This window comes from Ovis canadensis, chromosome 21 (genome assembly GCF_042477335.2).
Source record: "Ovis canadensis isolate MfBH-ARS-UI-01 breed Bighorn chromosome 21, ARS-UI_OviCan_v2, whole genome shotgun sequence".
Classification (NCBI taxonomy): domain Eukaryota; kingdom Metazoa; phylum Chordata; class Mammalia; order Artiodactyla; family Bovidae; genus Ovis; species Ovis canadensis.
Window position 1 is genome coordinate 27,989,974 of NC_091265.1, and position 24,358 is coordinate 28,014,331.

General features: G+C 42.3%; 1 protein-coding gene across 14 annotated transcripts in view; it reads left to right on the plus strand.

Moving 5' to 3' along the window:
- DLG2 (discs large MAGUK scaffold protein 2) overlaps positions 1–24,358 on the plus strand; it is a 2,361,423-nt gene that overhangs the window by 2,279,254 nt on the left and 57,811 nt on the right. For all 14 annotated transcript variants that reach the window (XM_069564820.1, XM_069564810.1, XM_069564812.1 and 11 more), the window contains 2 exons: positions 7,033–7,209; positions 16,687–16,762. In XM_069564820.1, coding sequence (XP_069420921.1) covers positions 7,033–7,209; positions 16,687–16,762 — 253 coding nt within the window. The remainder of the gene's footprint in view (positions 1–7,032; positions 7,210–16,686; positions 16,763–24,358) is intronic.

Sequence of the window (24,358 nt, forward strand, 5' to 3'; positions counted from 1 at the left end):
ACTCATTATCAAAAATGCAAATCAAAACCACAATGAGGTACCATTTCACACCAGTCAGAATGGCTGCGATCCAAAAGTCTACAAGCAATATATGCTAGAGAGGGTGTGGAGAAAAAGGAACCCTCTTACACTGTTGGTGGAAATGCAAACTAGTACAGCCACTATGGAGAACAGTGTGGAGATTCCTTAGAAAACTGGAACTAGAACTGCCTTATGACCCAGCAATCCCACTGCTGGGCATACACACCGAGGAAACCGGAATTGAAAGAGACACATGTACCCCAATGTTCATTGCAGCACTGTTTATAATAGCCAGGACATGGAAGCAACCTAGATGTCCATCAGCAGATGAATGGATAAGAAAGCTGTGATACGTATACACAGTGGAGTATTACTCAGCCATTAAAAAGAATACATTTGAATCAGTTCTAATGAGGTGGATGAAACTGGAGCCTATTATACAGTGTGAAGTAAGCCAGAAAGAAAAACACCAATATAGTATACTAACATATATATGAAATTTAGAAAGATGGTGACGATAACCCTGTATGTAAGACAGCAAAAGAGACTCAGATGTATAGAACAGTCTTTTGAACTCTGTGGGAGAGGGAGAGGGTGGAATGATTTGGGAGAATGGCACTGAAACATGTATAATATAATATAAGAAACAAATCACCAGTTCAGGTTTGATGCAGGATACAGGATGCTTGGGGCTGGTGCACTGGGATGACCCAGAGGGATGGTACAGGGAGGGAGGAGGGAGGGGGGTTCAGGATGAGGAACACGTGTACACCCGTGGCAGAGTCATGTTGATGTATGGCAAAACCAATATAATATTGTAAAGTAATTAGCCTCCAATTAAAATAAATAAATTTATAAAAAATAAATGTATTAAGATTTGAAAAAAAATAAATAAAAACTTCTGAAAAAAAAAAGAATTACCTGTGGCAGGCATAGGTGAAAGACTGAATGACAGAAAATAACTTTTCTTGATCCTCTCTTATGGGGTAGATTCTGGGGCTAGGAAGAATGTGAACCTTCCCCATCCCCATGCTCATGCAAAATAGAATTTGCAAATGTTAAAAAGCACAAAGCAGAATGAGATCAGAGTATGCGAGAAGGACACTTAACTCTCAGGGAAGGAGCTTGGGGGTTGATGAGGAAGATGCCCCAGAGTGACCTGCAATGAGACACATAAACATCAGCCACATGTCAATTTACCTTATTTCCCCAAAGCATCTTAAAGAACAAAGGCATAGGGCATAACAGCTGAAACCCACCTTGATAGCTCATGTACCCCTGGACATGTTGCTTAATTTATCGAAGTTTGTTTCCTCATCTGCAGCACAAGGCTAAAACACACATTGCAGGGCAGCGTGAGAACTGAGTGTGTGCTCAGTAATCTACATGCGCCTGTCTCCTGATGTCTAGTCCACAGTGTCAGCGTCAAGGCGATCATCCATTGATCATGAAATCTTTGGGGATGAGATCTAAGTACTGCATTCCTGATCAGGAGCTCCAAGCTGAATTCTGCAGTCAGAGCACAGGCTTTTGATTCAGACACATCTGTCTTGTTTAAACCCTGATTCTGCCACTTACTAGCTTTTTTTCATTTCAGCTCTTTGACTCTCATTTCTTTCATGAGATCCAAAACGCTTACATGGCAGGATTGTTAACAGAAATAATAATGAAGGGGATTCATTCTGTGCAGGTCTTGGGAACTTTACAGGCACCATGCCATAGCAGTATCTCCATAATGGTCTTGTGAGTTCGTGCCATCGTTTATCTGCATTTGATCAATGAGAGAATGGTCATCTCTGGTTAAGAGGTCATCCAAGAGGTTAAGCCACAGAGCTAAAATTTACAACTAGCAATGACAGAGTTGGGACTTTAACACCCAGACCTTTCCTTTCTCCAAAGCTTGGTGTGTAACTGGTATGCTGGCTCAAACCTAGCAAATTGAGGGAGACAATGAATAGAATGTCTTTAGCACATTGTGGTGGAGAAGGCAATGTCAACCCACTCCAGTACTCTTGCATGGAAAATCCCATGGACAGAGGAGCCTGGTAGGCTGCAGTCCATGGGGTCACGAAGAGTCGGACACAACTAAGCGACTTCACTTTCACTTTTCACTTTCATGCATTGGAGAAGGAAATGGCAACCCACTCCAGTGCTCTTGCCTGGAGAATCCCAGGGATGGCAGAGCCTGGTGGGCTGCCGTCTGTGGGGTCGCATAGAGTCAGACATAACTGAAGCAACTTAGCAGCAGCAGTAGCAGCACATTGTGGGACCCTTAAGCACAATTTCGGTCTGGTACCTAGGTCTCCACAGCCAGGTTGGCTGGCCATGAGGACAAGCATCTGCTTCACCCCTCCCTGCCTACACTTCCCCGATGGGCAAGGGGCCGCCATGTGTTGAAATGCAGGAGGGGCGGGAGGGATGGGAGAGCCGTTGCATTATTCATGTCTAATTCCACTTGTCTAATGAACTTGTTAAAAGCACCCTGGGTGGAAAGTGTGTGTCTTAATGGCATTTTATAAAAGTTGCTGTGATGAATTAGCACATAAAGCAAATTAAAAGCAGCTTATCGCTTTTTAAAATAGGTGACAGGGCACTGTAGCCTCTTCCTCAGATGTGATGATCCATTCATATCCTAAGGAGCCAGGAGCTGCTGAAATGTGTCAGCTGCTTGTTTTTAGGGACCTGGTGAGTCTGAATCAGTGGGATCCTAGAGAGGCAGTTTGTCCAAGATAATAGAACTCATGGAGCGTGTTGCTGATCCCAAGGGTGGGAAATCCCCCCCTCAGGAATACTTGGGGGAACTTCCCTGGTGGTCCAGTGGCTAAGATTCCGTGCTCCCAATGCAGGTCCAGGTTCAATCCCTGGTCAGGGAACTAGATCCCACATGCTGCAACTAAGAGTTCCCATGCCACAACCAAAGATCCCACATGTTGCAACTAAGACTCAGCGCAGCCAAGTAAGTAAATGTTTTCTTGGAAAGACAACTTGGGACAAGAATGGAGCTCGGTAGAATGAGTGGGTCGGCTGCTGAGGACCTCTGGGATTGGTTTCTGCTGCCCTCCCCTTACAGACCGGGACACTGAGACTTGAAAGAAATGGAGCTTTCAAAGCAAAAGTGTTAGTCGCTCAGTTGCGTTGGACTCTGCGATCCCATGGACTGTAGCCCACCAGGCTTCTCTGTCCATGGAATTCTTTAGGCAAGAATACTGGAGTGGGTTGCCATGCCCTTCTCCAGGGGATCTTCCCAACCTGGGGCTCAAACCCAGGTCTCCTGCTTTGCAGGCCAGACTCTACCAGTCTGAGTGACCAGGGGCTTTCAAAGATCATCCAAAATATTCCCATAGATCTTTCTGAAGGTCTGCCTTGTACCCAGTGCTATACTAGGTCTTGAGGATACAGAGGAATTTTAGATATCTTTGTACACAGTCCATAAGACAGCTTCTAAGTGGCACAATTGGGACCCAGAAACTGGAATTCAAATCCCAGTGCGTTTTTCAGAATAATTATCACAGTAGTATTAGCTAGCATTTACTGAGCACTTGCTACTGCCAGGCTGTGTTACGATACTTCACATGTATTATTTCATTTAATCCTCACCACAGCTCTTCAAGGTGGCTGGTGTTATTACTGTGCCATTTTATAATTAAGAAAAGCTTGAAACCCAGAGACGTTAAGTACCTTGTTTAAGATCACAGTTCAAAAGTTGCAAACCCAAGTAGTCTAACCCTAGAGCCTGCCTTCTTGGCCACCACCTGCCAGCTTTCCTGATGGCTTTTCTACCTCCAGTCCTCACACTTTACATCCAGAAGAGCCTGGAGCCAAACTAGAGGTTTAGGGACCTTAAGATAAGGAATACAAGGGACAGGAGCTGAGCCATAAGGGAACTTCAGGGATCTGGGGAAGAAGAGGTGGTTCAGCTCTGAAGGGAAGATTAGAATTTCCTGGTACAGCCAAGTCATGGGCACTGTAATGAAATAACCAGGGATGTGCATTTTGGAGTCAGGCCTTATTCTAGGTTCAGTTTCTACCATGCATTTACTTGTGACCTGGGACAGGTTTCTGAACTTCCTGAACCTCCTCTCCCATTTATTAAACAGAGATACTAATATTTACCATTCAGGTTGTTATGATGTCAAATGTAGGACAGTGAACACAAACGGCCAGGCCCCCTAACGTGGGCATGAATAGTGCTTGTCATCATGGTTCTCATCCTTGCCCCCTTGTCACCACCTTCACCACCTCCCAGACTGGGGTAGGGTCAGGGGGCAGGGTGGAGACCACTGAACTAGGAGTTAGGACCAAGAGACCAACACTCCAGCCCCAGGTTGCTGCCTCTAAGCCACATGTCCTGTGTTAGTTGGAGGGGGCCTCACCTGGTATGACCCTCACCTGTAAAAAGGGGATACTAAGTACCGTATACGTTGTACTTTCTTTCTGGGAATGGATTGAGGCACAAATGAGAAAGTGTATGTGAATATGGTTTCCAGTCTATGGAGTGAGTGTTGGGGGTCCTGAAGACAACTCCCAACTGGGAGGGCTTGTCGGACTCTCATCTTCATGGCTATGACTTATTGCAGAAAGTGGATACAAACTCAACTCAGCAAAAGGAAAAGAGCATGAGAGAAAATCCAGAGGAAACGAGGTGCCAGCTTCCAGGAGTCCTCTCCCAGTGAAGTCAGGAAGGACAGGCTTAATTCCTCCAGCGACTGATTGTGGCAACGGGTGTAGAACGTTGTCTACCAGGGACGCTCCTAACAGGCTCGGTGTCCAGGGATCGTATTTGGGGCTGCTCACACAGGCGCCCTCTCTGCCTGGCACCTGCCACAGTTCCAGGCTCCCAGAGGAAAGGCAAGTGTTCACCCTAAATGATCCTGTTTATAAGCAGTTTAGGCACAGTAAGCCATTCTTAATAGGAAATGGAAAGAAGCCTCCCAAAAGCTGAGTTCCCAAATGTCAGCCAAGGGCCGTCCTTGTAAGCAGGCCTTTTTGGGGATGCAGTCTCGGGACTGGTATGCCAGTCGGTTTTTGCAGAGAGTAGAACCCATAGAAAGGATGTTTGTAAGTATACACTCAAGAGGGGAAAGGAGGTGTATAACAACAGCAACAACGGTTCATACTTCATGAACCATGAAGTATGGTTCACTAATGACCGTCACTTAGTGACCGTCACTGTGTGTGGGCACTTTTGTGTATGCTTTACATGCATCACCTCAGGCAGCGTTTCTTCCATAGGACAATCCCGTGATAGAGGCGCTGCTATCTCCATTGCTGGCATCACTGTGTTATATACGGGGGAACTGAGTCCTCAGAGGGACTTGGGAGTGTGCCTGGGCTACCAGCTATATGGCTAGTAAGAGAGAAGTACCAGGACCCGAACACAGCCCTAACAGTGTGGCCCCTGAGTCTGTTTTCTTAGCCACTATTAGACTGTATTCTGCCGGATGCATCCAGTATGTTATTTCATTAAAGCTCACAGCAGCTCAATGTGAATATAGTCATTGGACTAATTATGCGTTTAAAAAGCTGTGGTTCTGGAATGTTAACTTGCGTCTCATCAGCCAGCCAGAGAAGTGACAGAGTCAGGAGTGGGTCTCTGCCTCCTCTCAGCCCCCTTTTCCTGGCGAGGGTTTTGTGAAGTCTTTGGTAAGGAAGATGCAGATGGTTAAGGTGGAAATGAGTCATTCTAGGAGCTGAGACACCCCCCGTCACCATATTCCACCACTTGGGTACAGAGTTAATGGAAGAAGGGGCTGTGTTGCAAGTAATTCAGCTTTTCCTGCAGTATTTGAGGGCTGATGCCTTCAACTCAATTGGGTTGCCACAACAGTAGATGTGACGTTTCTTTCATGAGATGGGGGAAAAGAAAGAAAAAGAATCACACTCAGTCCTCAGTAATTTTAGACAAATCTGTCCAGCAGGTCTAGCTAGCTTTGCTTGCATAGTGGCTACACTCTAAGGAAATTGTTAGAATAGAATCAAAGAGGGAAATAAACAGGAACATGGCAACGTCTGCTTCTCCGGGGAAATCGCAGGTGGTGTGTGTGTGGCGATGGTTGGTGGGAGATACAGGAAGAGGTGGACAGGGTAGGACTTGAGACAAACTGTCAGCTGCTCGGGGGCAAGAGCTAAGGTCTTGGTCATCATTTAATTCTGCTTCCAACTCCTTTACCCCACCAGTCGTGCATATTGCAGTGTTAGGCTTAGCAACGTCTCAGTAAAGACTCTTTAGTGGGGAAACATGATACATACAGCAAGAATTACAATTCAGAGTGATAAATGCAATGACGAGGTAGGCTTGGTATTCTGTGGAAGCAGTTTGATCCATCTGAGAAGATTTGTCCATCACACAAAATGCTGCATTCAGAAAGATGCCCATCATTCTCTGCATTATTTCCTTCTTTATAGTGACTTATAAAATTTGATTGTAGTGAGAGAGGAAAAAAATCTCAGTAAGGTCCTAACCTACCTTTACCATCTTCCATTGTCACCTTGTTGTCTGTGACGATCTCCAAGAAGCAGTATCCCAGGGTTTTTTTTAATATTTTTTTTTATTGTGGCAAAGTCACATAATATAAAACATACTATTTTAGCCATATTTAACTGTACAGGTCAGAGGCACTAAGTGCATTCAGATTGTTGTGCAGTTCTTACCACCATCCATCTCCTGAATTTTTCACCTTTCTGAAATGAAAACTCTTTTCCCGTTAGACACTAACTCCTCATTCCCCCTCCTCTCTCTCCTCTCCCTGGAGTCTGGCATCTACCAGTGAGCAGAACCCCAGGTAAGGGCCCTAATAGGCTGCCCTTGCAACCTCCAGGAGAAGTAAGAAGTAACCTTGATTTGTAACCAAAGCAGTGGGATCATTGACTGGGATTCCAGGGGTTAGTCCTAGGAGGGGGTACCCAGCAGCCAGTGGGTTCTCAGGACAAGAGTGAATAATCGAAATGATGAATCCAAGATCTGAGCTGCCAGAGATTCCTAACACTGTTCTCTTATGTCATTTCTTCCAGAGCCATGTTTGACTATGACAAAAGCAAGGACAGTGGGCTGCCAAGTCAAGGACTTAGTTTTAAATACGGAGATATTCTCCACGTTATCAACGCCTCTGATGACGAGTGGTGGCAAGCCAGAAGGGTCACGCTGGAGGGCGACAGTGAAGAGATGGGGGTCATCCCCAGCAAGCGGAGGTAAGGAGGCCCTGCCGATCCTGAGGATTTGCTGTTCACCTCCCCGGGGGTGTGAAGGGGAGGGGAGATGCAGACGTGGCAGACCGTTCCCAGGATGTGTTTGAGTAGGTTAGTCAGTCTGCACAGAAATTGTCAGCGGGGTCGGGGACACAGACCAAATATTCTCACTCTTCTCATGTTAGGTTTTTACCCAAACTGGTAACCATGATACAGCATAAAGCAAGAAAGAGGATCTGCTTATTCTGCCTTCCTAAAACTTGCCGGCTTTCATATGGTCAGGGGTATGCTTATCAGCCTGTATGCTGACTTACAGACTTGGAGGGGTTACTTCAGAGGTTCATCATTTACTGGGTTACTTTATAGAAAGTCCAGGTTAAAGACAAGTAAAATAGAACATTTTCAAAGCTAAGGTTCTGGCTTTGTATTCTGTCCAAACATTGATGGGAAAAGACTTTAAAAAACTCCAAACCAGAATCAGATACTTGAGGATAAACAACAAGGTCCTGTCTAGTACAGAGAACTATATTCACTAACCTATGATAAACCATTGTGGAAAAGAATATTTAAAAAGAATGTATATGTGTGTATAACTGAACCGCTTCACTGTGCAGCAGAAATTAACACAATATTGTAAATCAACTATACTTCAATTTGAAAAAGTTAAAAGCTAGTTTCATTGGAGAAAAAAACAAAACAAAATTAAATACTTGAGCTGTGAGCTGCTAAACATCTGGCGAGTTCCAAAGAGTGGGTTTACAGAGGTTTATTTACAGCTTTAGTTACTCCTGGTCGCCACCCCAACCAGCTTCCACTCAGATATTTAGTTCTGTATATATTTCCTAAGTCAAGACTGTTATGTTCTAGTATATGAATGGCTGAGTCCCTTCGCTGTTCACCTGAAACTCTCACAGTTGTTCATCGGCTATGAAGTGAAGCGTTAGGGCTCAGTTGCGTCTGACTGTTTGCAGCCCCATGGACTGCAGCTCTCCAGGCTCCTCTGTCCATGGGGTCCTCCAGGCAAGAATACCGGGGTGGGTTGCCGTTTCCCTATCCAGGGGAGCTTCCTGACCCAGGAATCGAACCCATGCCTCCGGCATGCAGAAGCCACCAGGGAAGCCCTGTTAATTGGCTACCCCAATATACAGCTGAAAGTTCAAAAGAAAAGAAAATGAAGATTATGTTCTTTCCCTTCTAAGCATTTCCTCAACTCTGCTCTTGAAAGGCAGCAATAAACTTCAGAACAACTGCGGCCTTCATCTGTTCCCAGCAGCTTCTGTCCATCACCACTAAAAAGGAACTCTTCTTCCCATGAGTATCCTCTTGGCACCAAGATACTGTCTGAGAAACAAATGATCTGCTCCCTAGAGATGAGATGGTATGAAGTCAAAGTCAGGAATAATGTTTATTCAAAACAGTCACTAACTTTTCTCAAGCCACAAAGGGCTCGCCTCCTCGAATCCAAACATCCCAAATACCTTTGTAGAAAATCCTCCTGAAACTGAGTATTCAAATGCTGCTGCACACAAAGTGACCCAGTGACTGAGGTAGCTCCATCCACAGTGGGAAGATAGAAATTCTCCCCAAGAATAACTGTGGACCATTTGAACCTCAGAGAAGACTGGTCCCTCATCTTTTCCTGCTGGTGGCCACACAGCCCAGGGTGAATGTGAGGAGAGCGGGGCAACGTGACTGTCTCTGTCCCCACCCTCTAAGCTTGGGCCTGTGGATCTCCCACCAGCAGACAGTTCTCTAAACTGGAAGTACAAGTGAAAATGTTAGCCCCTCAGTCACATCTGACTCTTTGCAACACCGTGGACCATAGGCTTCTCTGTTCATGGAATTCTCCAGGCAAGAATACTGGAGTGGTCTGCCATTTCCTACTCCAGGGGATGTTCTCAACCTGGGAATTGAACCCAAGTCTCTTGCATTGCAGGCAGATTCTTTACCATCCAAGCCTCTGGGCTCCTGCATAATTACCTGATGTTGTTTTGAGAGGACATTCTGAGTTTGTAGTTTTTTGTGTTTTCTGAATTTGAAGCAGTAACTCCCAAGAGTAGTATATATTCTGTTTTTCCACTTCCATTTATTTTTGAAAAATAAGGCAGCAGCATTTTGGTTTGCTTTGATGTGATTAATCAGAGCTGTCTGCAGGGCTGTTCTGTAGAAGAAGGAGCCATCTTGTTGAATATGGGTAGAAATGGGGTGGAGAAGGAAACCTGTCTGGAAAGAGATTTCAAGTAATTTTAAGGAAATTCTTTTAGTAGTTGGAGCTGCCTAGAGATGGTATAGGAGAAGGCAATGGCACCCCACTCCAGTACTCTTGCCTGGAAAATCCCATGGGCGGAGGATCCTGATTGGCTGCAGTCCATGGGGTCGTGAAGAGTCGGACATGACTGAGCAACTTCACTTTTCACCTTCATGCATTGGAGAAGGAAATGGCAACCCACTCCATTGTTCTTGCCTGGAGAATCCCAGGGACAGGGAGCCTGGTGGGCTGCCATCTACAGGGTCGCACAGAGTCGGACACGACTGAAGCGATTTAGCAGCAGCAGCAGCAGAGATGGTATGGGTTACCTGGGAAGACAGTGAATGAGAATAACAGCTTTGACACCAAGGGAACGTTATGGAAACTTAAGATACGCCCACTCTCTCCCTCACACACGCTGACACACAGAGTGACTGATTCAGCCCATCTGGAGTCTGTATTTGTGCGTATGACCCTCTAGATAATTCTGATAATAGAAGATTCAAGGGCACTAAGTATAATTAAAGGGAAGCAAGCTTTGAGTGGTACAGCTGAGCTACATAATTTTCTGTCACTTTCCAACCCTGAGATTCTGTGATTCTAACCAGTCTTGTCAATAATCCTTCATTTGTTCAATTGCACATCACTGTCCCCCAAGGAACATTCTCAGTGTTAGTCCTCCTGGGTAATTTTCTGCCTGCTGGAGGTCATTCTTGAATTGGCTCTCTCTCAAATATTTTAGGAGAAGGAAATGGCAACCCACTCCAGTATTCTTGCCTAGAGAATCCCGTGGACAGGAGAGCCTGGTGGGCTGCCATGTATGGGGTCACACAGAGTCGGGCACGACTGAAGCGGCTTAGCAGCAGCAGCAGCAAATATTTTAGGAGAAAACCATCCTAACCACCATGCTGGCCTGGAGAAGTGTGCCTCATGACTCTAGTGTTGACATTGGCATTCTTGCTCATAAAGAGTGCAGTACTGCCCATCTCATCTGTGTGTGTATGTGTGTGTGTGTGTTTATGGCTGTAAATGAATTTCTATTAAATTTTCTCCTTAGGTTGGTAACTCTTTCCAAAAATGTTACTATTATTGTTTTATGTGTTTATAAAAGTAACACATTTCATTGTAGAAAATGGGAAAATTTAGAAAAGTATCAAGAAGAAATAAAAATCACTTATAATCATACCCCACAAAGCATTCCTGTGCACTTACCTTAATGCAATTTAAGACCTGTCATGAGCCTTCCCTAGGGCTGCTCTTTAATGCTTGGCTTCTAAAGGAGGTACTCTCATTTTATACTGCATTCAGCGTCTTACAACTGTAGCTCAGAATAAATGGTTGCTGGTATGCATATGATTTATTATTAGATTAGGGTTATTTTTTTCCATCCTTAATTCCTTTCTGGCCCCTTTTCAGTTAGAGGCCAGAGAAGAATTATAGTTCAGCTCCTAGAGCCAATTTGGAAAAATTTCATAATGGATAACATCAGTGTATGACTTTAGCCTTTATAAAAATGTACTCTATTGATGATTCCATTTAATCATTTCAATGAAACCATAAGATGAGTATGAAAATCATTGCCTTTTCCCTCTCTCTTTTTTGAAGTTGGTAAATAAATTTTATCTAAATAAATGTTCCTTGAACATGCTAGACACTGTTGTAAGCCCTTTATAATTAATTAACTTATTTAAACCTCATTACAATCCTATGGGGAAGGTAATATAATTACCTTCAATTTACAAACCAGGAGACTGAAGCAGAGAGAGGTTAATTTACTTGCCTGAAATTGCCCAGCTAATAAATGGCATAACTGAGATTTGATTCCAGGCTGTAACACTCTTAACTCATATGCAATTCCTGCCACCCAACATTATAGAAATAAGAATTGACAAAACTCAGTTCAGCAAGCACCGCATGAGCGCCATCAGTGTGCCAAGTGCTGTCATCAGATCACTGCCTGGAGCTGGTGTTTGTGGGACCAGCATGTAACTATGGCACAGTACCCTGGTGAGGACAGGGGCTATAGTGTAAATAAAGGTGCTGTCTTAGTTCCGGCTACTGTGACAGAACACCATTCACTGGGTAACTTGGACAACAGACATGTATATTTTGCAGTTCTGGAGTTCAAAATCAAGGCACTAGCCATTCAGCTTCCCAGAGAGAGGCCCTTCCTCCTAGTTTGCAGACAGTCCTCTTGCTATTTTCTCATGTGGCTGAGAGAGAGAGCGAGAGCACTTTTCTCTCCTGTCTCTTCTTTTTGGCCACTAACCTGATTCATGAGGGCTCCACCCTCATGACCTTATTACCTCCCAATGCCTCACCACCATAGACCACCACCCTGGGGATTGAGGCTTCAACATAGGAATTTTGTGTGGACACAAACATTCAGTCCATAGCAGGTACCAAGGGAAGAGGAAGGGCAGCAGACAGAGGAGTGAATTCCATATGATGATAGACTATGTATTGTGCCGGTGCTTTCAAATATAAGATTTTCTTTAATCTTCACAAAAGCTTCATAAAGAAACTGAAGATCAGAGAAGTCAGGTAACTTCCCCAAGGATGCACAGTCAGCCACTGGCCTAGGTCTCTCTGTAGCAAGACTAGATGGCTTTTCACTACCCCAACGGTATACTAGAAGCCCTTGACAAGTAAGAAGCTTTTATACGTTTCAAATACTATACTAACCATTTTTAGTATTATCTAATATTCACCATAATTTTTCAAGTCTGTCTTAATATCCTAATTTCACCAGTCTCATGAAACGTGAGATCCTAAGAGGTTAAGTGACCTACCTAAGTCACCGAGCTAGTAGGTGGCAGATGGAGAATTCCAGTGCATATTTGTGTGATTTCTAAACCTGGGCTCTTAGCACAGAATCTCTCTTTTCTGAGATTACATAGTTTCTGAAGAGCCAAACTGGGATGTGTTCTCCTGTCTCTTAACCCAAGTCTCTATTCATCGCCCCACAGTGCCTGGGCTCTCAGATGGCAGCTTGCAGCTAGCATTGAGGAAGTGTTCATTCACTTAGCTTCCCTGCAAGCCTGTGGCCAGTAACCTGTATGGTGTTTCAGTCCTCCCTGCAGCGGGGCCTGGGGGGACTGGATGCTCTTCTGACCATCCAGTGCTGCAGGCCTGCCCTCATTGTGTCTTTGGCGGGAACCTGAAAACACCAGATGGGAGATGGGTAAGGAACAGAGGAAGACAGCTGGGCTCATTAAAGCATGGCCATTTGGTGCTCCCTGGAGATGCTAGATGTCAGAACTGATTGCTCAAATTTTGCCATCCAGTTTAAGTTTTCAGTATTTTGGTCAGTGACCAAACCAGGGCGGAGGGGATTATTTCTGCTTAAACAATCTAATTAATTGCTTGCCTCTTGAGTGTGAGAGAAGTATGTCAGTCCTTCTCATCACGAGTCAGTCTTTCCACACAAGTGACCCACCAATTCCTTAGGTAAAGATCTATGGTTCTTAACATCATGTATTTCTGCCCAAGGAGTCTCACTTAGTAGAACAGAGAAGGTGATGCTACACTTTTACATAGATTCCTACCAAGGAAAAAAGTCAGGAAATGGTCAGCAAGTATTTTTTTCAGAAACACTGGTTGTTTGGGCACGTCACTTCAACTCTCTGAGCCTCAGGTGTCACATCCAGGTCAAGAACCAGTAAGCCTCTTCGATGATTCTTTCATTCATTTACCAACGAAGATTAAGCACCTGCTATCTGCCCAGCGTCATCTTAAACCCTGGATTATCATGCCGATTATAGATAAGATAGGTAAGATGGTTAGCATGCATCTAATACTTTTGTGCTTACTCAAATGATATACATTTTCCCTTCTCCAAATTTTGAGCTTTTGATGCTCAGAAAAGCACAGTATTATGTAGGGACCTATCTCTCAGCCCTAACTGATCTTGGCAATAAACTGTCCACATGCATCCCAATAAGCACTACGAGAGAGTACAGGGCTGAGGCATGTGAGGAAAAAAAGATAAGCCACACCCCTTGCGACCCAGGAGAAAAGATTTGCAGAGACCCCCAAGAAGCAATTAGCATGGGCCTCTGGGATGGAAAAACACAACTATGGTTGGGGATGCAATAAATGTGAAAAGACTGCTGAGGAGAGAAATCAGTCCAGTGTTTGTGATGTCAGATTGCAAATAGACATCTGGCTAACCTGAATTTCAGTGCTGAAAGCAAGTTTATTCTGAGTTTTGAGGCCAGCCTGTCAAAACAGGTATTATGTCAGTGACTCAATGCTTGAATTTGGTTATGGTTTATTTAATTCAGGACAATCGGGATTTGGGATGCAAAGAAGGAGGGTGGTTATCATTTGTGAGAAAGTAGGCCCTGACTCCTAAGGAACTATATTGGTCTTGAATTGTGGGTGACCCTCTACAGTCTCTCACTGGGTAAGGGCAGTGTGGAAGGTCCTTAAATACTGTTTCCCAAACAGAATGCATGTGGTCAGACACTGTTAGGAGATACATGCTCAGTCCCTGTTTCTACCATTTTCTAATTTAGGAAGCTTTGAGTCTTAGCTTTTCCAGCCATAAAATGGGACTGAGAATACCACACTTGGTTATTGTTAGGGCCAAATGAATGATGTAAATGTGAAGGACTTTTTCATTAATAATAATATGTTAAAATTTCAGTTACCACTTATATCATCATCTTTATTACTCATGAAACTTCCACCCCAAGTAGAAATCAAAGCTTTCTGACTTCCTTCTTGAGTGAACCAAAATCTGCCACTCCTACAGTAAGGCTTTAATTTTTTTTGTTTAACTTTTTTTCGTTGCTTGTTTGAAGATCAGTGATAAACCATATCACATATTAGGTGTGTTTGTGTGTGTGTCTCTGTCTGTCTGCCTGTTCATCTGACTTAGTCTGTGCAACTCGTTTTAAGATTTAAGTGATGAACCACTAAGATGGCCTAATGGAAACATTTCTGAAGGAACATGGAAGGCATGAACTTAGAAACCAAGGGGGAAATGTTAGAATGCTCTATCTAAGCAATTCTTAGAAGAGAATGAGTTCAGCCTCATTTATGTTTGGGGCCCATGTGAGCTCTCTCACTTTATGCAGAATTTATTTTCCATAGACTAATCAGATAACCATGTACTCTCTGTGTGTCATTCTGGTATCCCCTGATGGACTGGTGTTTCCCATAAGTAGGCTGGCTAACACAGAGAAGCCAGGAGAAGGTCGGGGCTGTAACAGCAGTTTCAGAAGGGCCCAAAGAGATGAATACCAGTTAGCATTTGCACTTGGATTAAAACTGAGAAAAGCTGAAGAAGCTCAGAGCAGACATTTTCACAGTGAGCATCTTTGCACTTTGCTACTTACCTTATGTGAAGTCGTCCTTGCTCTCCTCCCAACCGTTGTATGTTGGGTGCAGGTCGAAACTCTCGGTGGAACATACTGCTTTAATATCTGAGGTTAGATTTGAAGAATTTTGCTCATCTGTTTCCACTCAAATATTCTACTCTCATACCAAAATAAATATATTCTGAAACTCCATTCTGTAACTATAGAAACCCTGATCTTCAATGTGTTTCAGCTGGAAACACAAAATAACTCTCAAAGAGAAGTATGTTGTTAATTATTGATCTATGAATAGCTTAGATTTCATAAACCCTTAAAGTTTCTGTAGATTCAGGGATTTTTCCTCTCTTTTTTTCTTACCCCATTTTTGAAATTAGACCTACCCATATTTAAATAAAGAGTGATGCTAAAACAATGCAATTAATGTTAATTTAGTTCAGCTGTTAAAATTTACTGAGGACTTACTGTAATACTCTGAGTCATACGTGGAGTTGCCTTTGAGGAACATAGAGCCTTTTATGTGCAACTCAAAATAAACAGCACAGAAGGAAACAAGAGATAACACCGACAAAGACAGACAAACAAGTGTGGTGTGGCTTAGAGGACGGAACGATCATGTCTAATTAGACAGGCTCAGAAAGAAAATCGGAGAAATATCGAGCTTCTCGTTTCAACTCCATCCTCCACACAGACACAAGACCTGCCAACTTTATTCTGTTAATGCTTCTCAAACTCTTCCCCCTCCCCCACTTCATTATCACTCCTCATCATTTCTTGCCTGGATTATGGCAGTAGCTTCTTAACAGGCTTCCTGCTTCCCACTGTTCTTCCCTCTTCCTCCCCCAGAGTCACTTATTTAAAATGCTAGTCTAGTCTACCATTTCTTGGCTTTATAGCCTCTAATAAGTCGCGAGGATTCCCCAAGGGAAAGCCCCATGCCCTTAGTGTAGAGGGATCCCCTTTCTATTATAAAGGAGGCCCCACCAGCTCCCCAGCCTCATGGCCCGGTGCTGTATGTACACTGTATCAGAATCTTCCTGCAGTCTTTAGCTTGATTATAACTTCAGGTCATGGTACATGTTGTGCCTCCCTTCTGTCTGGGAGATTCTCCTTGAACTTTTCCCACTGACAAGCTCTTTCTTACCGTTTCAGTCCCACAGAAATGTACTCCTTCTCCAAGAAGCCCTCCCCATTGCTTTCCACTCCTTATCACCCTCCAGTGAGATGGATGTGCCCACTCACCTTGCTATCAGCAGTCTTATTGTGCAGTAGTATCAGTCTTTTTATGCCTCTGTCCCCTCCAACAAGGCATTACTATGCCTTCATTGGAGTCATGCTTTTTAATTTTTTTTTCCCCCAACACCTTACTTGATACAGGGTAGGCTTTCAATAAGTGCTTGATGAATGAATGAAGGTAAAAATAACAAAAACTGCAGAGATGGCAGCAGAAGGACACTGGGCAAAGGAAAAGTTCAAGATTATAGCATATTTGGTTTGAGGTAAAAGTAAACACCCCAGCTTTCTTAAAGAGAAGGAAAGAAAAAGGAAGCAAACAAAAAGGGATATTAGGAGAGGAGAGTTTACTTGGCCTCCACTTTAGGTGTTCGTGTCTGTGGACTGTGATTTCTTGAAGTAGATTCTGATTGATTCAGGCATTTAAGTAGCAAATATTAGGTTTTTATTCCTATGTGACGATTCAGTACATGTAACACAAAAATTGCAATGGATGTGTTAGCAGCTTAGAGATGTTATACCAAGACTTTTTATACTAACAAAGAAACACAAATATTTTAAAACATTTTATTTTATCTGAAGGATAAGAAGAAGAGGTATTCTTCATTGGATAAGGAATTTAAAGTCATATATGCCTTGCCATATGATAGACCCTTTATTTTCCATTTTCCTTAGGGTGGAAAGAAAGGAACGTGCCCGATTGAAGACAGTGAAGTTTAATGCAAAACCTGGAGTGATTGATTCAAAAGGGGTAGGTACAAAATAATTGAAACATTAAGTTCTCTAGGTTGCCATGGATTGAACTAAAATTAGCATGGAAGCTTTCAGTAACAGACAGATTATGGAGCTACAAGACAGTAGATCACCTAAAAATGTTTTGCTAAAAGCCATGATGTGATTTCTGATGAAATAGATCTATAATAAATATACTAAATATTGGGGGTAAAGCTGCTAGTGATCAGCAGAAATGATGCATTATCAAGGTGATATGATGACTATAGTGAAGAAGAAAAAAGATAGTTTTGGTATTTTTATTTCTCTAACTTTTTTCTTTTAAAATAAACATTTTCAAAGGCTAGATTCTATAAAAGATGCCTGCTCATCATAAGATATATCTAACCCTTTACACATGATAAAGTTAGGTCAGTGGTCATGGAAATATACAGATGGATCATCTAAGTGAATACTTGGATTGTTGTGACAGACATAGAAAAGAAGAAAATTAACAAATGAAATTTAGGGTTATGCAACCATCACCACAGTCAACTTCAGAATATTTCATCACCCCATAAAGAAATCCTGCAGCAGTCACGTCCCTCTCCCCAGCCCTCTGACCTAGCCCTAGGGGACTACTAATCTACTTTGTCTCCATAGGTTTGCCTATGCTGTATAGTTCATACAAATGGCATTACATACTATGTGGTCTTTTGCGACAGCGTCTTTCACTTTACATAACATTCTCAACGTGCCTCTGTGTTGTAGCATATATAAGCACTTCTTTTCTTTTCATTGCCCAACAATATTCCATTGTATGGTTATACTCATCTAAATGTATCCATGCATCAGTTGGTGGAAATTCATGTTGTTTCCACTTAGGGGCAATTATGAATAATGATGCTATCAACATTTGTGTACAGATTTTTATATAGAAATATACTCCTACTTCCATTGGGCATGTACTTAGGAGTGGAATTCCTGGGTCATATGATAACTCTGTGTTTAACATTTTGGGGAACTGCCAGACTGTTTCCAAGGTGGCTGTAACATTCTGCATTCTCATCGTCAGTGTATGAGGGTTCCAGTTTCTCTCCCTCCTTGCCAGCACTTGTTATTATACGTCTTTCTGCTTATAGTCCTCCTGTTTGGTCTGAAGTATCTCCTTGTGGTTGTGATTTTTTATTTCTCTAATTACCATTGGTATTAAACATCTTTTCATGTGCTTATTGACCAGTTGTATATCTTCTTTGGAGAAGTATCTTTTCGGGTCCTTTGCCCATTTTTAAAATGGCATTCTTTCATTGTTGCTGAGCTGTAGAAGTTCTTTGTATATTCCAGATATTAATCTCTTACTAAATATACACTTTCCAAATATTTTCTCCCATTCTATGAGTTGTCTGTCTTCAGAATGTCTGTTGGTGCACAAATTTTTTTTATTTTGATATTTACCTATTTTTCTTTTTCTACTTTCTTTGGTATTATATCTAGAAAACCAAGACCATGAAGATGTCCATATTTTCTTCTGAGTTTTATACTTTTAGCTGTTACATTTAGGTGGTTGATCCATTTTGCATCAGTTACTGTGTATGAGATGAAGTAGGATTGTAATTTCATTCTTTTGCACATGAATTATTTTCTTAGTTTTATTTTTTGATAGTTCATTGCAAGTATATAGAAATGTAATTATTGTGTATATGAGCCTTATACCTTGCTGAATCCATTTATTAATTGTAATAGCTTTTTGGTGGATTCCTCAGGATTTCCTATCTACAAGGTCATATTATATGTAAAAAGAGAGTTTTACTTCTTTCTTTTCAATCTAGGTGACTTTTATTTCTTTATTATAACTGATTGCCTTGGCTAGAACTTCCTGTATAGTTTGTATGAAAGTAGCAAACTGTTCAGTTCCTGACCTTAAGGGGAAAGCATTTAATCTTTCCTGTTGTATGATGTAGGTTGTGGGTTGTAAAGTCTTTTTTAATCTATTTTTAAGTGATAATACAAGAATTGTATTGCTGTATTGTGAAATATCTTTCCCCACCTCTGCTTTCCCATTCTCTTTCTCTTCATATCCTTTCCTTTACTTTTCTGTCCTAACATTTTTGACTTGTGAACCCCACACAGAACTACAAGTTTAGGTCAGCATTTGTCACCATGAAAGCAAAAAGAAAAGCTATCAATTCTCAGGACTTTTGAGCCCTAAACCACAACACTGCCCTTTGTATTTTTAAGCAGAAGTTTCACTGGGCAGCCCAGTCATTGACACAATGATTTTCATTCCCCTAATACATTCTGGTGAAAGGGAATTTATTTAAACATGATGTCACTCTAAAAAATAGTGAGGGAATAGGTCATCATGCATGGAAACCTTTCAAACAAATACTGTCTCCATACAAAGGGGTAAGATTTTTCAGTGATTCTTGGTGATAATTTTAGGATAGATTTCCTGTTTGTTTCGTATACATAGTTGGATATATAGCAAAGAATTTTCATTGAATACCTACCATGTGCCAGACACAGGATTAGAACTTGTGAAAGATACAAAGGTAACACAGGCCCTTCCCCTCAAGAGCTTATAGCATCAGTGAGAGCCCAGATGCCTTTTTAATACAGACAAAACTTGTGTGTTGTGTTTTTTTAATCATATTGTTGAATACGACTAGGTACGAGCCAATGAGTAGAGTATAAATCCTAGGACTTGAGTGGCTGCTGAAGGAGAAGCAGAGATCACGTGGAGAGGGAAACTCTGAACTGAAAGTTGTGAGACTCGGGTACCTGAGTTCTGGTGTCAGTTTATCACTGAGGCATCACTGCTCTTTGGACCTCATTAGCAAAGTAGCAGCTTTGAACTATATCAGGGATGTCAAAGAAGTTTCACCTCCTGTGCACACTGATGAATTGATGTCTCTAACTAGAAAATGTGTTGAAAATGATTCTCAGGCCATATATGACCTCAACAGAAAAAAAAAGAAGGGGGGGGGGGTGTCATGATTGATGTCATGCCTAACACACTATTGGGAATTGTTCTCTGCTTGAGATCCCTGGATTCAGTGATTTTTAAGGTGCCTTCCAGCAGTAATTCTCCATGAGCCTATTAATTAAAAAGCAATAAACCATAGTTTCCAAGTCCCTACAAAAATAGTACATCAGTGAGAAGATTCTCATCCTGAAGTAGAACGTAAAGGACAATAAGAGAAAGACAGGACAATTAAGACTGAAGGACAGACCCACTCACCAAGGGAGAGTTAAGAAAGTCAGGAGATGCCACTCACTTGGAGCCTTGGACAAAAACTATAGAAATTAGTCATTGTTACAGAGGCCTCAGTCTCTGAGACCCAGGGGTAAATGCAGCATAAACTGAAAAGGAAAACTGTTTGAAATGAGGAAGAGGATGGGATATTTAAGTAACATTATCATCACTGGTGTCGACAGAACATTGTGAGTTGTTGGGGATTCAGGGTGAGAGCCATGGGGACTTCTCTGGCAGTCCAGTGGCTGGGACTCCATGCTTCCAATGCAAGGGGCACATGTCTGGTCCCTAGTGGGCTGACTAAGATCCCACATGCCATACGGTGTGGCCAAAGCATTTTTTAAAAAAGGTTTTTAAACAGAGTGAAAGTTGTGGCCACTGCCCTGGAGGATCTTAGAATCAATTAGTATGTGTAAAATGGGCTGTGACAAGAGCTTTATTAATAGTGTGTACAAGAGCTATGGGGATTCGACTTCATGGATGTGCGAATAACTAGAGAGCACTTCATAGAAAAAGAACTTAGAGTGCTTGAGTTACTTTTCCTCAATTATGAATTGAGGAATTATAAATATAGCAATTATGAATGAATAATTAAACATTCATTAATGTTTGAAAATTGAGTTCTACAAAACATTAGATACTAGGCTAGGTGCCTCGTGGGGCAGCCGGATGATTAAAAGGACAAAGTCTTTCCTACTTCAGAGCTCATAGAAAGATATATAAGCAAGCAAACAATGGCAACACAATATCACTGACGATCCCTCTGTGTGTGTGTGTGTGTGTGCGCGCGCACGCTCAGTTGCTTAGTTGTGTCCAACTCTTTGCAGGCCCATGGACTGTAGCCCACCAGGCTCCTCTGTCCATGGGATTTTCCAGGCAAGAATACTGGCATGGGTTGCCACTTCCTGCTCCAGGGGATCTTCCCAACCCAGAGCTCAAACTCCTGTCTCTTGCTTCTCCTGAATTAGCAAGTGGATTCTTTACCACTGTTGCCACCTGGGAAGCCCAAATTTAGCAAATTAATCTCTATTTTAAATACCAGGAGATTGTGCCTCAGGAAGATTAACTAATTTACCTAAGATCACACAGCTAGTAAGTACAAAAGTCAGGTTTAAATTCAATTTATTTTGACAGTAGAACATTTGCCTTTCTCATTTCTTCACACTATCCTTTCTTTTCTTGGAAGTCAGAAGAAGGAGAAAGCTACTAATTATGACTTGGATAAGGGAGAAGTCTTCAAAGAGAAGGTACTATTTGAGTGAGATTTTGAAGTTTGAGTAAGAGTTTGCCACACGTAGGAAAGAGCACAAACATGAAGGTGGAAAGTGTAGGCATTTTGGAGTAAGACCTTGCAGATCAGAGACACCAGGTGGATGGTGAGGATGGTGTGGTGGGAGTTTTGGCTAATGGGGCTGACCAGGAAGATCTGGAAGGTTGGGAAGTTTGTGTGGAAAGGCTGGCTATGAGCTTTGAAGCTTACTGAGTTTGGAGAGTATCCATTAGGAAATCTGAGGCTCTCCATTCCTAAATGCCCATTTGCTACAAATGAAACACCATGTGTCTTCATGAAGTCTGTGTCTACACATGGAAAGACAAGAGGACTATTGTGGCAGGGATCCACATAATTCCAGTCTATAACCCATAACCAGGCTCAAAGTGGCCATCAGTGTGAATGGATCTGCTTGAGAACCACCTCAGTTCCCCAGATCTCAGTGCACCCAAGCTTTCCTGAGAATGTCCATTAAATTTCTAATGCATCTCTGTTCATACTAGCCTCTGGTAAAAACTTAATCACCACCTTAATTTCTTTCACTGTTCTAAGTTTTTATCAATTTTCTAATCGGCCATTCTATTATTTTTTGAGACGTTTAAGAATAGTCTTCAGAATCAAGCTCTTTTTCCATTGAAAAATCAGTGGTATTTAGTGATTTATGCTGTTTTGTTTAATTTTTATTTTAAAATCTCAATAATTTAAGGAAGGAAAATACACATCTGAAAGAATATAAATGAATTATTATTAACATTCTTACTAAATAATCAGCAATGTGCAATTATAAGGGTCCCCTTTGCATTGTAAATCCTTTCTAAAATAAGATAGGCTACAAATAAATGACTAGTCCTTTATCCACTGGCTGGTACGAAACAGAAGTTAGAGATGTTTTTCGAAGTGTTGATAGTAGGAGTACCATTGTAAAAACCTAGACAACTTACATCTATATCTCTTAATCAGCACAGCAAAACTTGAAGGGACATCATTTATTCCCTTTATAGATTTGAAGAAACTGAGGCTTGGTGAGGTGAAGAAATCTGAACTCATGTCTAATTGATTCCAAAATCCTTAATCCATTTACTATAGCATAACTCTCTCCCTTATTAAGACCATGTCACACTTGTGCATTTTAAGCAAAATGAAGAAATAAATTGAATTGAGTTTAGCTTTGTCAAAAACTAATTTGGACAAAAGCTTAAATTCTGAAAGGCGGAAGCTGATTTCTTGATGAAGTGCATCTTTCTGTATGAGAACTTTTCCGAAGGGAGCGTGGAGTCTGCACACTTTTCTCTGTTGTGGTCTACCAGAGTGAAATGAAGTCTTAGAAAACATGTTTATTCAGTTATTTAATAAACCTTCATTAGGTGCCAATATGGGCTTCCCAGGTGGCTCAGTGATAAAGAATCTGCCTGCCGATGCAGGAGATATGAGTTTGTTCCCTGGATTGGGAAGATCCCCTGGAGAAGGAAATGGCAACCCACCACAGTATTCTTGCCTGGGAAATCCCATGGACAGAGGAGCCTGGCCAGTCCATGGAGTTGCAGTGAGTCAGACATGACTCAGCAAGTAAACAACAACAAAGGTGTTATTGCCTATACAAGGCAGCTTTCTGGGCGGTGTGGACCAAGATGAGTTAGTCATGGTCACTGCCCTAAAGGAGCAGGGCTACTGGGGGAAAGAATGGGTTCCCCCAGGGAGGAAGTAATTCATACTAAACAGGAGGGATGGGAAACTTGCTCTGAAATTCAGGCTCCTCTGAACTTGATTCTGGCTTAGAAGCTGGAGGAATTTGAACTGGGGAGCCTTGAAGGATTAGTACAATTTTCAAGGGATGGGCAGTGGCGTAGGAATAGGATACAGGACACATAGGAAGTGGAACATGGTTGCTTCCATTGCAAGAAGCAGTTAGTGAAGAATGAAAGGCCTCAGAACTGCAAAGTGACTCAAGTCAGTTGTAGTGCCTTATATTTTCCAGGAAACTTGTACTTTATCCTGTAGACAATGAATAATTTTAGTGCCTGTGACCACACCCAATCTAGTGATTTTCTCTGATTTTCCACCCTTAATGTACCTGAATTGCTGCCCAAACTTACTCATCTTTGGGCCCCTAGCACAATGTCTACCAGACACATAACTGGCTTCTCCTTCCACCCTGCTTAGAGGAAAGGTAAGTGAATTATCAAAAGTAGGTTTCCAAGAGATCAGTCTGGCAACCATGGGAAAGAGAGATTGGAGGGGACAGAGACCACCAGTGGGCGATACTGAGATAACTAAAGCAGTATTCTGGGTGTGAGATTCTGAAAATCTGAATTTAAAACAGTGAAAAAGGAAAGGAGAAGAGTGTGGCTGAAGAGATCAAAGAGGACCATCCTCCTTGGACATCTGACCTAATATTCTGTTTCCTTTTCTAAAGCCTTGGGCTCCTTTTCAGAGGGGACGTTGACTGGGAGAGATGAGTTGTTATTGTTATTCAGTCTCTGAGTCATGTTGACTGTTTGTGACCCCATGGACTGCAGCACAGCAGGCTTCCCTGCTCATCACTATGTCCCGGAGTTTGCTCAAGCTCATGGCCATTGTGTCGATGATGCCATCCAACCATCTTATCCTCGGTTGCCCCTTCTCCTCCTGCCCTCAATCTTTCCCAGCATCAGAGCTTTTTCCAGTGAGTCCTTCCAATGAATATTTAGGGTTGATTTCCTTTAGGGTTGACTGGTTTGATCTCCTTGCAGTCCAAGGGACTCTCAAGAGTCTTCTCCAGAACCATAGTTTGAAATATTCAGTAGAGAGGGTTGGGGGCAAAGATGGAGCTATTGGTGACAGGATCCTGGCAATCTCCCTGAATCACGCTGGAGCTGGCATTAAGAAGTCTCAGTTCTGTTTCATACCCTCTTGGAAATTTCCATACAGTCATTGGGTCCTACTATGTCATTTACAGATGAAGAAACTAAGAATCATTTTTCTGGAGCACACAGAGTTAGTAGCAGAGCCTGCCATCAAATCGTGTATCAGAAAAGTGACTTGACAGTTAGTGTTTTGTCAGCAATATAGGAATTATGTTTGTTTCCCCAGGATGAGTTATGAGGGTTGCTTTTGTAGCAGCTTCAAAGTGA